Source organism: Eubalaena glacialis, chromosome 8 (assembly GCF_028564815.1).
Source record: "Eubalaena glacialis isolate mEubGla1 chromosome 8, mEubGla1.1.hap2.+ XY, whole genome shotgun sequence".
In the NCBI taxonomy this organism is placed as follows: domain Eukaryota; kingdom Metazoa; phylum Chordata; class Mammalia; order Artiodactyla; family Balaenidae; genus Eubalaena; species Eubalaena glacialis.
Window position 1 is genome coordinate 73,068,518 of NC_083723.1, and position 17,513 is coordinate 73,086,030.

At 37.4% G+C, this 17,513-nt stretch overlaps 1 protein-coding gene across 4 annotated transcripts in view; it reads right to left on the bottom strand.

Annotated features, from left to right (window-relative positions):
- Window positions 1-17,513, bottom strand: part of CDK14 (cyclin dependent kinase 14) — a 595,554-nt gene that overhangs the window by 213,593 nt on the left and 364,448 nt on the right. For all 4 annotated transcript variants that reach the window (XM_061198583.1, XM_061198580.1, XM_061198584.1 and 1 more), the window contains one exon: window positions 16,542-16,662. In XM_061198583.1, the coding sequence (XP_061054566.1) occupies window positions 16,542-16,662 (121 nt within the window). The remainder of the gene's footprint in view (window positions 1-16,541; window positions 16,663-17,513) is intronic.

Consider the following 17,513-nt stretch of genomic DNA (forward strand, 5'->3'; position numbering starts at 1 on the left):
ATCTTCACTTATTATTGGTACAGTCATGTAAACTTTTAGGACTGTTGTCAATTTGGGCAAAACGTCTATCACGTGTCTCTCAAGTATGTATGCTATAAACACAATAATTCTAAAACATTCTATACAATTCCCACGATATTGGATAATGAGGTGATGGAGCCAGGAATGGGACCCGTGCATTCCAGGTAGAGAAAACAGGAGCCAATAACTGAGGAATATTGAGAGAGCCAAGTGCTAGTGTTATGGCTCTGCGTGGAAAATGGAAGAAAAAGTTAAAAAGAGAGCCATAGACCATATTCTACTCTAAGAGGTTTGTGTCTTATTCCTAGGCTAGAAGTTTTCGATTTTTGTCTATATCCCAATATTCATGGTGAATAAAGTTGGACATAACCGTGGTGAACCCAGTTGTTTTACTAGCTTTGAGGACAGAAGCAATTACAACCACTAGTTGTAAAGCCACCAGAGTGACAGCTGAGCTTAGTGACCTGTTTCCAGAGTCAGGTGGGGGATGGAGAGTAACATTATGATGGAGGAAACTGAAAAACAGTACCTTAACCATGTGATCAAGGTTAACATCATCAATGATAAGTCATGTTGATAGCATAGAGTCTTGACATGATGTGATAAGACTCATGTCACTTCACCTCTATGGTCTTCCTTCCCAAAACATGAGACAAACCCAAATTGAGGGACATTCTACAAAATACCTGACTAATACACCTCAGAACTGTCAAGGTTAAGAAAAACAGGGAAAGTCTGAGAAACTATCATAACCCAGAGGAGGCTAAGGACACATGGCAACTACATGTAATGTGGTATCCTAAATGGGATCCTAAAACAGGAAAAGGAAATTGGGAAAAACTAGTGAAATAAAAATAAAGTTTGATTAATAGTAATGTACCATTGTGGGTTTCTTAGTTGTGACAAATGGACCATAGTAATGTCAGATATTATTAATAGGGAAACCAGGTGAGGAGTATGTAGGAACTCTTGTCTTTGCAAGTTTTCTATAAATATAAACTCCTCTAAAATTAAAAGTTTATGTTAAAAGAGGCGAAATGAAGAAAGGCAGCGTCTCCTTGGGACCATATATAGAATCAGTCATTTTAAGTGGAAGAGCCATGGCATTTTGAGTTTTCCCTATATGAGAAAAAAAGAACCTGTGTACATTTTTATAAACTTTTTCTTGGAATCAACATGAGCCGTCTAGAACTGCAGGCTAGAATGCGAAATGTCAAAGTTCGACCTTAAATAACTTGGGCAGCAAACTAATTAAAGATTAAGTAAGCTAGATATGAAGGTATTTGAAAACTGATGTACATACTCTATGGCAAAAGAATTCAAAATGAAAACATTTATCTAAACTACTAAATTTGGGGCAATGGTGAGGAAAGTGGAATGCAGAGAAAAAAAACAATTCCCAAGGAAGGGGCAAGAACTTCTCTCCATCAGAGTAGGAAACATCAAGTTCAATGTCACTTCCTTGGGAAGGCTTCCTGATCAACCACTAGGTTAGGTCCCCTAACTCCATACTTCTCATATGACTTCCTCCAACTGTAATTTATTTACTTGTAAATGTAATAGTCACTATCATCTTTCTCAGAACAAGATTTTGGTCTTTCACTTTTAAAGATACAGTTTAAATGAATCAGAGAGGTTTTCGCAATATAGCAGCCCTCCTAGACCTGAATCAAACAGGGTTGGTCACTACAGTCCCCAGCTAAGATGCAGTGTAATGCATCTGATAATTAAAGTCCTGTTGGGATGATATGGTGCAGGATAACTTTACATCTTTCAACTAAAATAGGTATTAATTAGATCCATTACCTCCCATATTCAAATAATACCTGCATTTGACACATGACATTGCAAGTGGAGTATACTCAATTTTCCCAAAAAACATTGTTACAAGATGCTAAATAACCCAATAAGCAATTAACCCACATGAAGTATAAAACAGAACCTAGAGGTTATTATTTATCTACTTGACATGAACCTTATTTTGGTCATCAAAAAATAAAACATTGTTCTCCTTCTTCCCTAAGTCTCAGGGCAACAGTTTGGTTGAACCTCAATAGATAATGTAGAAAGACTTTAATATTATAAAATATGGTGCAATTAAAATCTCAAAAAATAAAAAACCCTCCTAAATTTTAGCTTCCAATTTCATCCATTTATTAGCAAAGGCTTGAGATTCCTTAGGATAGAGACCTTTAGGCAGAGAGTGACAGTTTCACCCTCAAGTGGCAGCATTTAGCCACAGAGACCGGGAGGGATCACGACACAGCACAGCCCATGCATTGGAGGGGGTGCAGAGGGGACGGCGACCCACCCAGCTCACAGTATGACCATGAGGGAAACCAGCCCCCTCTCATACAGACTTCCCTAATTGAAAGTTATGAGGCTTCAATCAAGTTATCATTTAGAGCCATTCAGAACCATCTGCACTGTCAAAACATTTGGAAAGAGGGCTGCAGATAAAGCCAGTGCTGGGCTGCGTCTGACAGGAGGACAGCAGATGAACAGAACCGTAACTCACCACAAGTCAGTACTTTTGCCTTTCTCTTCTTCAGCACTATGATGGCACCAGAAATCTCCTCAAAGCCTATGTGTTCATCGAAAAAAAGCATCTGAAGTAGTGCTTCTCACCTTTTAATGTATACACCAATCACATGGGGATCTTGTCAGAATGCAGATTCTAGTCACCTAGGTCTGGGTTGAAGCCTGAGCTCTTGCATTTCTAACAAGCTTCTCAGCAATGCCGACGTTGCTGTTCACAAGACCAGAAACTGAAGAGCAAGAATCTAAAGGAATCTAGGTAATTCTGTGTTGAAAGGAGTTTTATAACTCAGATTAATTCTCTAAGTATGTATTCAGGCTCCATCCAAGGGAACCACAAAGAAACAGTAGGCTAATAAAATAAGTTAGATTAAATGCTAAACACAATCTGAATTTAACACATAGGGATGCAATACTAACTCAGAAAGGTTTCACGTTAATTAACCTAATAGGTTATTTAGCCATGCTTCACTGAAATACACCATTATGTAATTAAAGGTAGTGCAATTTGATGCACAAGGTGGCCATTTATTTATCTTTTCTCTGTTGGAATATATATATTTGTAAAAGAAAACAAAGAGGTTTTTTTCCCCTAGGAGTTTAGCTTCTAAAAGATCAAAGTTTTTTAAAAAGTGGGTTTCTTTGCTAAACTTGCATGAAAATGTATTACACATAACAAACGTGATATTTTCATTTTGGCATCTGCAGTATTTGAAAAGTGAAAGATTAAAAAATTACATTCCACATGTCCTTGGTAGCTATTGAAGGGACTGAATTGATTGAACTGTCACTCACCATTTACTGTGGTTAGTGCTTCATTAGGCACAGATAGGCACAACATATCTTAGTCAGATACTTCCACGGAGCACTCAGCTCTCAAGGAATGAAAACAAAACCAATCCGAACACTAGACTGTGGGTGAAAGCCCATCTCAGAGAACATTCAGTTCAAAACAATAAACTTTTTATATATGGGGAAACGTTAACATTTATTTTCCAAACTATGAAACAAAATTATATCTCTAAGAATTGTACTTACAAATGAGGCATGTCAGAACAAAAACTAAACAAAAGCAAAGAATGAAGTACAGGAAGCTAAGGTAGTTCAATAAAGCCAAGGCCCAGGGTGGCCCGCTGCTGACTGGAGAGGAGGGACCAGGCAGTGAGAGGGAGCCCCTTACCGGCATCCACATCTGAAATAAGACTGACCAGAAAGATCTAGAAGCCTAACCACCTTAAAGTACCAACTGGTAACAATGCTCATTAAGTTACAATGATAACTCTTGCTCATACATTTTAATATGCAAACATCTATGTTGATATATTTTAGTGTATATATTTCAGTATACATATATTTTGGTACATATATATTTTAGTGTATATGCATGTGTGTACATATATACTTTATATATATTTATGCATAAATATATTATAGTATACAATATAAAAAATGTATGTTTAAAATATGTATATATATGTGTGTGTGTGTGTGTATATATATATATATCTATATATATATATATATAGATATATATATATATATTTTTTTTAATCACATTGCAAAGCTGTATTTCTGCTTTCTGGTGCAGTTACCTGAGCCAGAAATCCAGGAATCATCTGAAACCCTTGCCCTTCCCCATCACTCTCATTCAGTCAAGTTGTCACATCCTAACTGTTCCTAAATATTTCTCCATTCTGGCTTCCAACCACTTTCCCCCCCTCTCCATTTTTTCCTTTTTCTCTACCTGTTCTTAAACTCTGTCCCTCTTCCCTACCCACAAATATCAGCTGTTTCACCCCTTGGTGGGGTACTTTTGTCCATGGCCTGGCCAATGTGTCCTCAACTCTAGCTTTGTTAACTTTGAAAGATGGCTCTGACGAGTCGGGCCAACTAATTACCACTTGGTGACACCTTTCCTGACCATCCCCCCAACCTATCCTCAACTACCCACCAAGGATAAATTTATCACCTTCCCCTCTGAGCCACCACTGTACTGACTGTATATCTGTGTTACAGCTTATTACACTGTTTTTCCTTCTGAACTTGAAGGCATGGAAGGATCTTTCTCATCTTTATAAGCCCCAGGACCTAACCTGGTACCTGGTACAAAATGGGTGTTCGATAAATATCTTTCAAATAAAAGAATGAATGAATGAATGAATGAATGAATGATACAAACTATTCTGAGGAGTGTACACAAGAAACTGAAGTAGAGAAAGGAATCTGATTTAGAACTAATATCATCATACAAAATTAAACACTAGAAAAATTCAGTTCAGTCATTACACCAAAATATCTAAACCCTAACTTCATTTATGTCACTCTGAAGGAATTCCAATGGTCTCCATGGAAACCTCTGGTTCAGCAGTACAATTCACTCGATTGTTAAAATTTAGAGATAGAGGGACTTCAGAGAGTGCCTAAGACAATGCCTTGATTTTTATTGTGTAAAGAAACCGTATTACATGTTTAAATGTCAGCCCCAGAACCTGAAGCTGTGACTCAGAATCCTGGGCCAGTGAGCCTTCGTTATGCCATGCCGCCTCCCCAGTTAGAACGACGGGTCTTTATTTGGTCAGTCTGGTCAGATTAAAAAAGAAGAAACAGATGGCGAATTCGTTCTCATTCCTGGTGACACGAATGCTAACAAGGATAAAGATAATATCAAAAGAAAATCTATAAAATTAAGGTTTGGGCAGAAAAAAACCAATAAAACTATCCCTAAAGACTGAAGTCTATCACCATTGACAGTGTACTGAAAGAAGGATGGGTGTTTAAAGATGCTTGAAAATTGAAAACAGACTTCCATAGACAATGAAAACCCCAGAGATAAAGTCTTAAAATAACAGCCACACAGGACTTCCCTGGTGGCGCAGTGGTTAAGAATCCGCCTGCCAATGCAGGGGACACAGGTTCGATCCCTGGTCCAGGAAGATCCCACATGCCACGGAGCAACTAAGCCCGTGCACCACAACTACTGAGCCTGCAAACTACAACTACTGAGCCCATGCGCTGCAACTACTGAAGCCCATACGCTCTAGAGCCTGTGCTCCTCAACAAGAGAAGCCACCGCAATGAGAAGCCCACACACCGCAACGAAGAGTAGCCCCCGCTTGCCGTAACTAGAGAAAGCGCGTGCACAGCAACGAAGACCAAACGCAGCCAAAAAATAAATAAATTTAAAAAAGTAACAGCCACATATTATATAGATAACTGGGAATATTCAGACTAGGAACATTCAGAAACCATTAACAATTGATACAAAAATTTAAATAGGAAAGGCCCTTACTGAGGACTACAATAAGGAAAAAAATATAAAACTCAACATATTGCATTGAATAGCCGAGAAATATTATTTCTTGTACTATGGAACAATAAAGGAAGAGAGAGGTTCCATTCGATTAGTCATTTTAAATGCTACCACAGAAAACACTTCTCCAAGGAATAACTGTAGATCAGGCAGGACAAGATAAAACAAATTAATAAGCTTTGCACATCTTTAATTTCTGTTTATATGACAGCTGATGCAAAACAAGGAAGTCATATTATAAGATTCCTCCCTGCAAATGTATTAATCGTCCTGCAATAATGTGGGGAATTAGGAAAAAATTGTTCATGGGTAATTATCTTAAAGATCAAAGCAAATGACACATTCAAGCAATCTTTTTAGAGAAACATATCTAGCATATCACACAGACAAATCACTGCTGAAATCATGTAAATTACTCTCCTGAAAGGAGAATTCTGAACTTCAGTTTACAGAGTGGTAAGTTGATATATTTAGTCCCAGTCACCAAATGGCATAGCTGTACTTAGATGGTCTGTGGTTAAGAACGTTGGAATGAGCACCACTAAGGTATACGACTAGATGGATGATATTTGACAGTGAAATGTTGGACAACCATCTGCTATGACAGCCCTCTTAGATAACACATGGAAGACCTGAAGGCAAAAACTTTCCCACCATAAATCCTCATTGTCCATTTTTTGGTGAAGTCTGTGGGCTTCTTGGAATATACTCAAGGACTTGCCCTGGAATGTGGCTGTATAGATTAGACATTGCATACAGACTACAATGTGAATGACGCCCCCTGGAGTTGTGTGATGCTGTAACACCAGTGGGTGCTGCTGAAGGACAGGGACCAGATCTTTTTCACTCTTGAACCTCTGGACATTCTATAAGGTTTTGTTAAATGAATGAATGAATGACCGAACATAATCATGTTGTGTAAGGGAGATCTTAGTGGGAAGGGGGCTGGCCCTGAGACTCTAGAGGTTCTTTTTCCCTCTGTGCCACCACCAACCAGCTAGTGTGAACAGCATAACCAAGAATCTTCAGATTTGGGAGGCAGGGGTATAAAATGGCCATAAAACCTAATAAAACAAAATTATGAATTGACTTCACTGGGTTGCTAAAATTCTGAAACAGTTTCTAAATTAAACATGTTAGGATTAAAAATGACAAACAGATGAAAATTTTTATAGTTGATATAATAAAGTTTTTCAATTTGTCGAGTCTACATTAGGCTATGAATATATTCTGTCTTCAGAAGCAAACATGGTGAAAGCTAGCTGTCAAGGAAGAACCACTGAATTATCAATGAGAAAGAATAGAAATGCCTTGCCAAGCTCTACAGAAAATGCAATCATGTGAACATCTCATTCTTAGAATCTACTGTCTCACATGGAAATACAGAGAAATATAAAATGCCATACCAAAGATGAACAATCCACATGTGTACAGGAAAACAGGAAGCTACTCAGATTCTGTCCTTAGTAATTACTAAGTGCCTGTCACAGACTATAATTAAGTTTTGTTTCATATTTTAATGGAATTTAAAACAGGCTGTTTCTTGGCCACTGATAGGTTAGTTTAGTTAAGTTTGACTTTCTTTTTCAATTATTGTACTATTTCTTTTTTTGCCCAATGACATCTTTACCAATAGGAATCGAAGGACATTACATTTGAAGAGCAAAACTGGAAAAAAAAACCCCAAATATCTAAGTTTATTGATTACATAATATAGTGGCTAAAATCAAGAAAGCTACTAGTATATTTAAGTTACATTAATTCATAGAGCAGAATACCAGTAAATGAAAATGTGATTCCTAATTAAAGTACATGCTAGATAATGCAGTGTCCTGAGGAATTAAATCACAAACGTCACAATAGCACAGAGGTCCCCACTTTCGTCCTTCAATGAACAGTATGAAGTAGACACTCAAATCCCTTTACCAACAATGATGTCTATATAAGCCCCTAGCTTCTCTCCAATCACATTGCCATTCAATCATATCTTCCCTGTGCACGTAAGATAACAATCTACTTTTTCACCTTCATTGGATTAGGAACTTCATATTGACTGGAACATTTGTTGAAAGAGTTTCACTGATTGCTTTTGCTTGTTTTAATAGTAAGCTCATGTTGGATTCACACATTGCCATTGATCAGAGAACCACCTTCTGCAATCACTTCTTTCAATTCATGTAAAATTTTTATCTTTTAAAAAACTATCATTTCACATTCTATTCCTTTCCATCACTAGCTTATCAGAAAGTGCTTGGCTTTCTTTTCACATTTGTTTTCATAAATAAAGTTGTCATTACTGCATTAACAGTTAAATGGTAAGGATTATAAATTTCCACAACCACACTAAGAAGCTGGCAGTCAAGATGCTCCTGCCTGCACCATGCTGTTTGATTGGCTCCCACTCATCAGGACTTGCAACTCAAATCTGTGGCCAAGCAAAGTCACAATTTTCTCTAGGACAAGGACCTTAGCAGTCAATTGTCCATAAGTAAAGCCACGAATATTAAATTATCAACAAGAGTAGGACATTCGGTAAAATGTACACAAACTCCCCCTCCCTCCCAAAAGTGACTGAAGTGTCAGTTAAGGAATAACATTTTAAACAAGGATGAAACAGATAGATGAGGACACACAAGAAGATGAGAGAGAATTTTTTTCGTAAATTGTGGATGAAGGTGTAGCAATCTAGGCAGACCATAGGCAGCTACAACTTCTCAAGTTATAGACAGAGTATTTATCCACAACAACTTAGAAAAGGCACACGACTTGGATACATAAGTTCTAGAAAGTGTAAAGGTGAGTCTGACAACTGGAAATAGGGTGGAGGACTGAAAGTTTGTACAAAGCAATTGACCCATAGGCCTTCTCTATCTCTCACCCCAACCCACCAGCAGGACACTGAGTGTTTATCCTCTGGAGAAATGAAACCCAAAAGTCCTCAAATTGAGGATAAAAGGTGAGAGCAGAGTGAGGCACAGAGCTGAAAAAAGGGAAATTAAGTAAAAAATGCGTTTAATTGGTCTGTGTATCTAACTGGCACCAACAGAAAAAGATACAATCAAAGCTCATTATCAAGCAATTTCAGAATACCAGGGATAGATATAAGAACCTAATACTTTCCAGGGAGAAAGTATGATGAGGCACACAAATGATTGCAAATCTGAATGGAATCAGACTTTTCAGTAGCAATACTAGAAGCTCTAAAGAAAGTAAGCAATACATTCAAAATTCTGAGGGAAAAAAAAACCCCTCATTATATATTCAACCAAAGTTTATCAACCATGTGTGGGAGCAGAATAAAGACATTTTGAGAAAACTAAGAATTTGAAACTTATATTTCTAATGCATTCTTTCTTAGGAAACTAAAGGAGGAAGACAAGGAATCCAGGAAACAAGGAATCTATAATCAGTAAAGGTAAGGAGGAAAATGAATCCAACCCAGAACAGACTCTGATGAATTTACTACTTACAGAGGAGTAACAGAACTAATAAGACATATTGAAACACTAAGAGGCTAGCAACAGCAGGAAGCCATTACTTGCCTTAGAACTAAAAGCCGGGAATTCCCTGGAGGCCCAGTGGATAGGACTCCGCACTCTCACTGCCGAGGGCCCAGGTTCAATCCCTGGTCAGGGAACTAAGATCCCATAAGCCATGTGGCACAGCCAAAAACAAAAAAACAAAAAAACTAAAAGCCATTATTGCCCCTAGGATCATAAAGGCCAAATGTTATGGGAAATCTATTGACAGCTAGAGCCATGAAAAAGTGCCTCTGCACAGAAGTTGTAGTTAGCCATTCCGAGAAATATGGGTTAAAGCAGGGAAGAAGTAGGGATGAATATTCAATCCTCATACTTTTCCATTGCCTGAACTCGATTGGGAACCAGTAGCCAAGGCAGCTTGGAGGACGTATTCCCTACGGGTCAGCCATCCAGGACATAGGGCAGGGAAGAAGAGGGTAGAGAACAGATGTGAAGGGAAACAGAGAACAACTAGCTTAGGACCTACAACAACAGGAGAGGGGGGAAACGGAAGTCCTAAGATGACAGATGTTCAGCTGTGCTAAGGCAAGAAATCAGAGAGCCGAGAGAGGAAAGTTTCAAGGAAAAGGCTGAGGGAGGGAGATGTCAAGAAAATTAAATGGAATTGACAGATTTGCTGATGTGTTTGAGCATTTGGAAAACATTTTCCATATATAATTGACATCTTTTATGACTATAAATAACAGTAAGGACAAAGACAACTAAACTAATAAAAAGAAGAGACAATCATAAAGTCCAGGAAAAACCAAAGGTTATACAAGAAAGGATACATAATCATGAATACTACTTGACTTCACCATGAATAATATTAATATTTACATATTAATATTTCAAAATGTGATATAGATTCTATATTGGGAGAATGAGATGAAGGTGGAGTTGGGGGAAGGTTGATGGAAGAAAGTTAAATCTTTGTCTACTATACACCTACTTAGTAGCAATGTCTAAAATAGTAACTTAGAGATAGCAATATAAAAAATTATTTAAGACATGTGGAGACAGATCCTAAAAGAGTTGAAAGTAGTAGTTACTTCTGAGAAATAGGATTAGAGGATGAGTATGAGTGAGGCAGGAGATTACTACTTTTGTTATTGCTACTATTGTGGCAGCTATTAGTAACTAGTTATATCTGAAATAGGTTTAATTATCAAAATTTCCTGATTTGGAAACTGAAGATAAGGATAGTTAAGCGATTTAGTCAACTAAATTCACACAGGTAAGGAGTGGCAGAGCCTAATTTAGGCATTCAACGTATTTTCTACCATAACATGGCCTCCTTTATACAGCAAACCACTGTTAGTCACCATGATCAGAGAATCAATAGCTACATGAAAAAATACACAACTTGTAAAACATAAAAGGCACTAGTGAACATCCAATGCTCTCCAAACTTTGAGTACTAACATATATGTCCGAATTAAACGCATGTGCACGCGCACACACACACGTAAGATGAGAACATCCTGGGCCAAAATTTCTCTAATTCTCTAGACATAGACAGTATGTGAATCTCCCTAAAACCAAATACAACAGCTTCTATTTCTTTGATATATTCTATAGCACCCTTGGATTGTATACTTTAATAGAAATATAAAATATTTAGCTTGGCTGGTTGATGTTCCAAAAGCTGATAAGAACACTATTTTCAACATTTACGGAGTCATATATTTCTTAAAGAATTTCTGCATTTATCCATCTCTTGCAGCTATGAACCAGTGAGGCAGCTAAGTATACCAAGGGCTATCTTAGTATCATGAAACTTAGTCATTGTGATTGGCTATTTAAAAATTATCCAAAAACCAGTTGTGGGTAACCAATTACTTTGCCAACTTTGATACAAGTGGGGGAATTTTTATTTGTTTTTAAAATATTTAGTAGTGAAAACTACATATACAATGTCTTATTTTATATGTTATGATTCAGCCAACCCATCACTAACAAGTGACCAAACATATCCATTGAAAACACACATACACTCTCTCTCACAAACACATACTGATAAACAACATGGAATGTAATAACCATAACCACACTAAGCTTCTGATAGGATAAGAGAACAGGTTCCCTTCAGCATTCCAAAGCCATCACTAAATGCAGCACTGTGGCAGCCACTCCATAATGTTATAATAATCTAATATTAGAGAACTGTACTTTTGGAGACAATTTGTTATAAAGCAATGTAACAGAACTTTTCCACAAGGAACAGTTTGTAGCCAGCACTCCTTTGGTGTGCATTAAACACTCAAATGCATTGTCTCTTCTGACTACTAGTATTTAGCAAATTATTGCTCCAGTGCTTTATGAGTAAGATGACCACATGTCACAGTTACATCCCGTTTTACACCTATTGTCCTAGCAGAATTACTATTAACTCTAAAAAGTATCCTGGTATGGACAATATACTCTATGGTCATCACAATTTTAAGGGACTTCAGTAGTGGGAGTGGCTCAGAAAGTACGGCTGCCACCAGGAGCTCAGCTTTTGTCCCCCAGACACCCTTCTGACTATCCCTGTTCTTTTGTCATGTTCCATTGCATTGTCAGTGGCTACACTGGCAAGTCATTTGGATCATGTATTATTTGAGCAGCTCTCAAGAGCTCTTAAAGAGTTGTTACTTTTGAGAGTGACTAATTCGAATCCTCCTTGGTCTCAGGACCTGATTAATTAGAAAATGTGTAAATAATGTTGACAGATGATTTTATGTAGCCCATGAACTCAAATTCTCATTTTTTTACTAGCATTCTTTTTTAAATGGACACATTTGTTTTAGCAGAACCGGTAAATGAGTAATGGTTAGAAGTTGTGAAAATACTTGCCAGTATAGATACTGGTCTCATGAAAATGTATTCAATCCAATGATTCATGTCTTAAGTTTATTTCAAAAAAACTCCACCTTGAATAAAATTATATAATATAGACTATTGATGTGAGGAGAGAAAGCAGTTTGCAAGGCTGTTGTGTGAGAAGGAAAGCCACCCACTTTGTTTGAAATATGCAAAGGATCCAACATGACTCAGATCATAACCTAAATTCTCAAAGAGGTATTTTACTTATTTGTGTTTTGGAATCACTTTACTAGTAAAATAAAAAAACAATTGCTTATAAATCATCTTAAGAGATTATGTAATATGTTATAAGGAGAAAGGGCTTTGGAGTGGGTTAGCTCTGAGTTTGAATGTCAGCTCTATTTACTAACTATGACCCTTACTCTCTTATTTAGTCTCCCTGGGTTTTGTTTTCTTTCACTGTATCATAGAACAGTAGGTAAGTAATTAAAATGCATAAGAGGACTTAGAATACAGTTTGTGTTCAGTAAAAGTATCTATTATTGTTACCAATGTTATTACTATTGCTTAAGACAATTTATGATTCTTTCCCTTAAAACACTGGTAAACAAGCCTGAGTCCTTAGGAAACTTTATTTTATTACATAAATCTCCTTGGTTCAGGAGAGATCATTAAGGATGATGGCAGAACTCTATATTGCCAGTATGCATGGTGATTAGGCTTATTTAATAAAATGCAATGCTAACTGGCCTTATAATACTCAATAAATAGGCAATTTCTTTTCTGATATATGCAAAATCAATTTTGATGCAGACGTTTTTCTATATATCAAGATCGGTATGGAAATTTTTTTCTAACCACCCAGCTGCTACAATGTTAAATAAATTAATTTTAATCCTAAATCAGAGATGCTATAGAGAAGAGGGTGATTTAATATGCAATCTCATTACATTTGACAGGCTTATTTATAAATGATTTGCCCCACATTTTGACAAGCATAGTTAATATGTTAATTAGCTTTGAAAAAGATGATGAAAGGGAGAGACTGACATGCTATCACTCTTTACACACCATGTTGGGGAGCACTGGAATTGACACAAGGTGGTATCACTACATATTGTGCCCCCCCAAAAGCACCATGATGATGAGATATTTATTAGCTACAGATAACTTAGTCACTATGCTAAAAATTAATCCCTTAAAATAATCCCAAGTGACCTTCTGCTTTAGAAAACAAATGCCATTCTAAACATATTTATGAGCTTCTATAAAGGAATATAAGGCTTATTAAGAGCAATGACCTCGACAGCTAGAGCAGAACTCCTTGACAAGGGAGGAACTACACAGATAAGCTCCTTTTCACATTTGCACTTCTCTTAATGTGGTTTTCAGTACTTGGTAAGCCTTTTTGGTTTAGAAGCTTAAAGATGATTTCCTATGCCTTGACTTTCAAAGAGTTATAAAATCCAAGAATTAAGGGAAGCTATACACGAGACAAAGTCCAATTTGATTCCTCTGCTTAAACCCTCCTTCACGGAGGCAGACAAAGGTGTCAAAAACTATCTTCCTTGATGAGTTCTCAAATCGCACACTATATTCATACATCACCACCGTGCTGGAGACCTAGAGCAGTAAATCATAACAGGGAGAGCTCTGACTTCCATCGCTTGCTGCCAATGTTAATGAATAAGTGTCTTCATTAATATTTTTATTGCCCGAAGCTATTTAAACAGAAAACTGGAAATTGTAACACTGTGTAGGGATCATTAGTTTTTAGTTACTACCCTACTGCCCCAGGATGGTAAATTAACTGTAAAAATAGCCTGAAACCACTGCCACCTGCCTCCCTGCTATTGTCTATGGTTTAATATTTGCACTTCTCTTTGGTGCAGCTGAGCCATGACTCAATTATAGTCCCATTTCTAGATCTTTGAACACCCAGCATCAAGGTCACTAATTATGCAAAAATCATTGTCCTGTGAGCTTTTCTCTAACTGGGAAAATACATACATTTTACCTGACTTATAGGAAAATAACAAAATGGTTTTTAGAAAATGGCTTGGAATGAAATCAGATTCAGAGTGACAGGCATAGCATAGACATAACTCAGATTTTAGGGCTTAGAAATGAAGAGCCAATAAGCATGGGAAACTGCTCCAGCATAACACATTTACTATTTGCTTTTGGCAATGAATAATCTTGGCATGCAGACAAAAGGGCATTTGGGGTCTATTATTTTATATCAGTTTTCCTCCCTTCCACTTAAATAACCATCTTCTTCTTATGCTTCATTATGTCTCTGCTTAAAGCAAATTGGCAGAAAGCAACCAAGCCTTCTTCCGTAAGAGAATGGACACAAACAGGCACATACATGTCACAGAAAGGCTGGGGAGCAGGGGGAGTGGAGAGGCACAGACTGGAAGTCAAACACTATATATCACAAACAGACATATTAGCAAGTCCCAATCCATGTGGTCCTCTGTGCTTTAAAGAGCACTTTCAAAGGTTTGGGAAAAATTAGCCACTAGTGTATAAAAAGTAGCTTCTCCTCATTCTGAGGGTAGAGTCTTAACTGCCCTGCCAAGCAACTAAGACAAAACTGGCTCCAAGCCACAAGTATTTCCAAACTATGTTCTATTAGCAGAGTCCTTAACTGACCTCACTGAAAAACAATCTAGAATTTCCATTCTCAAAAAACAGAGAAAAACACTCTATAACTCATACAGATCTACACCCCATAAAAACAAATATATCCACGTGTACACAAAATGTTGCATATATTTTCAGTGGCTTTACAGATGCCCAAATCCCATTCCTAAGGGGTTGTTGGAATCTAAATTAAGTAAATCTACGCTGTACCTTACATCACAAGGAACTTGATTGTTTTCTCTCCATAAAATGTTTGGATCAGGGCTTCCCTGGTGGCACAGTGGTTAAGAATCTGCCTGCCAATGCAGGCGACATGGGTTCAAGCCCTGGTCTGAGAAGATCTCACATGCCACGGAGCAACTAAGCCCGTGCACCACAACTACTGAGCCTGCGCTCTAGAGCCCGTGAGTCACAACTACTGAGCCCACGTGCCACAGCTACTGAAGCCCGCACGCCTAGAGCCTGTGCTCCGCAACAAGAGAAGCCACCGCAATGAGAAGCCTGCGCACCACAACGAAGAGTAGCCCCCGCTTGCTGCAACTAGAGAAAGCCCGCATGCAGCAATGAAGACCCAACGCAGATGAAAACAAAGGAAGGAAGGAAGGAAGGAAGGGAGGGAGGGAGGAAGGAAGGGAGGGAGGGAGGGAGGGAGGGAGGGAGGGAGGGAGGGAGGAAGGAAGAAAGAAAGTTTGGATAAAAAATATCAGGGAAGAAGCCAAGCCTCATCACAGCCTAATTTACTAAAAGTTCAAGATTATTTAGGGTAGAGCAGTGAAGTAAGTACAGGGCAAGAAGATAAATGACACATGCTGAAGCTTTATTGAGGTCATAAACATTATGCAAACATGTAGCTGAATTCTGTATGTAGGGCATCATCATTCATGGAAGATGATTCATGCTATCAAATAGCCATGTGCTATGTGAACTGTTTTACTCTGAACACAATTGTGAGTCTAGAAAAGGGATTTTTCTATTAATAAATGACATTTTCAACATTCACTATTAAGCCTTTCCTGATTGCTAAAAAGAAGGTTATTCCCTTATTTGATTTAGATCACACTAGACTGGAAACTCATCACAGTTTATCATTAATAATAATTACACATTAAACCTTGCCAGTCTTTGGGCCTCCTATAATAGATTTTTAAGTTTTGCTAAACCACTGTGTAAAACTGTGACTCTATTGAAATTAAACTTACTCTGATATTTTTAAAAAGTAATCATTTTATTTCATTTTGGATAATTGGTACCAACAGTTTTCAGGGGTATACTGTACCAAATTTAGTACTTTACAGTCACAGCAAAATTTTCAGACCACTTACCGGATTTCTGTTGTGAATTTAAACATGCTCCTACAACTTCCAACCCATACTGCTGTTTGGAGATATATACTTCCTTGTTATAAAATAAATCTACAAATTAAGACCCTTAGGGAGAAAAATCACCAAAATGACAGTTAGAAAAATGTCTCTGCCCCTGTCCATCAAGAACCATTACCAGACACCATCTGTAAGGGAGTCCCTGATTAGGGAACATTCCCAATTATGTTTTCAAAAACTCCAGTGGTATTGCCACACACAGGCCAACACTCCAGCACCATTAATCTTCATTCAGACTGTTAGGATGTTTGTCTAGGCTTGACCCAGACCAAGCACTACAGATAAATTAGCTAGAGTAAAGCTTCCATTTCTCACCACATGTCAAGGCAGGTGGAATATTCTGTCGAGCCCAGGAGGACATCTGGAGGTCTGTACCACAAGGTAACCACTTCATTGGAGTATGTGTGGCTAGGGACGGATTTTGCTCTTGCAAGACCTGTGGGTTACATGAAACGTAAAGAAGTTTAATAGGCATTAATAAAACAAGGGAATTTAAATTTGAATGTTCACAGTTTTAAAAGGTCAAACGTGATATTATAATACAGAATCATGAATGCAATGTCAAGGTTACTAGAAAGGTTGGGGAAAGCATACTGTGGTCTACCTGTTTCAAATACACGCTAATAACCAATAAATCATTTATATTTCCTAATATAGCACCAAGAATCTAAAAAATAATATCCCAGGAGAGTAAACAAACGATTCATAAACTATTTGATAATATGCAGAAGCTTAGAAATCTCCTGGACTTTCCAAAGAATGTCTCATGGTACTTTAGTTCTGAGAGTTACAAATAAGTGTGATAAGGAAAAGTCCCAAGGTCAAATACCTTTGAGAAAAGATGGTTTAAAAAGTAAAACACGTTTCCATACTGTGAGACTTCTCAGTGCCCTTAATTTTTCTAACGTGTACGGTGAATCTGAAAGATGAGAATACGACTCTTTTCTCAACGGGTTTTTCCAAAACTTCTTTTGGTTTCAGTGTTCTGTCAAACACTCACTAAGAAATGCTTATTCAGGACGTTCATTTGAAAACCACATAAATAAATAATTATAAAGGAATAGTTAAATAAATCTGGTATGTGGAAATGATGAGATACCATGTAATAAATTAAACTGTTTTCTAAGAATGTTTAAAAATTGGGAAAGTGGTCACAGTAAAATGTTAAGTGAGAAATTACACGCAGTTTGACCTTACAACCATAAATATTTATGCACTGAAAAAAGACTGGTGGAAAATATATTTGAATAACCTTAGTGGTTAGTTCTGGAATACAAGATTATCTGG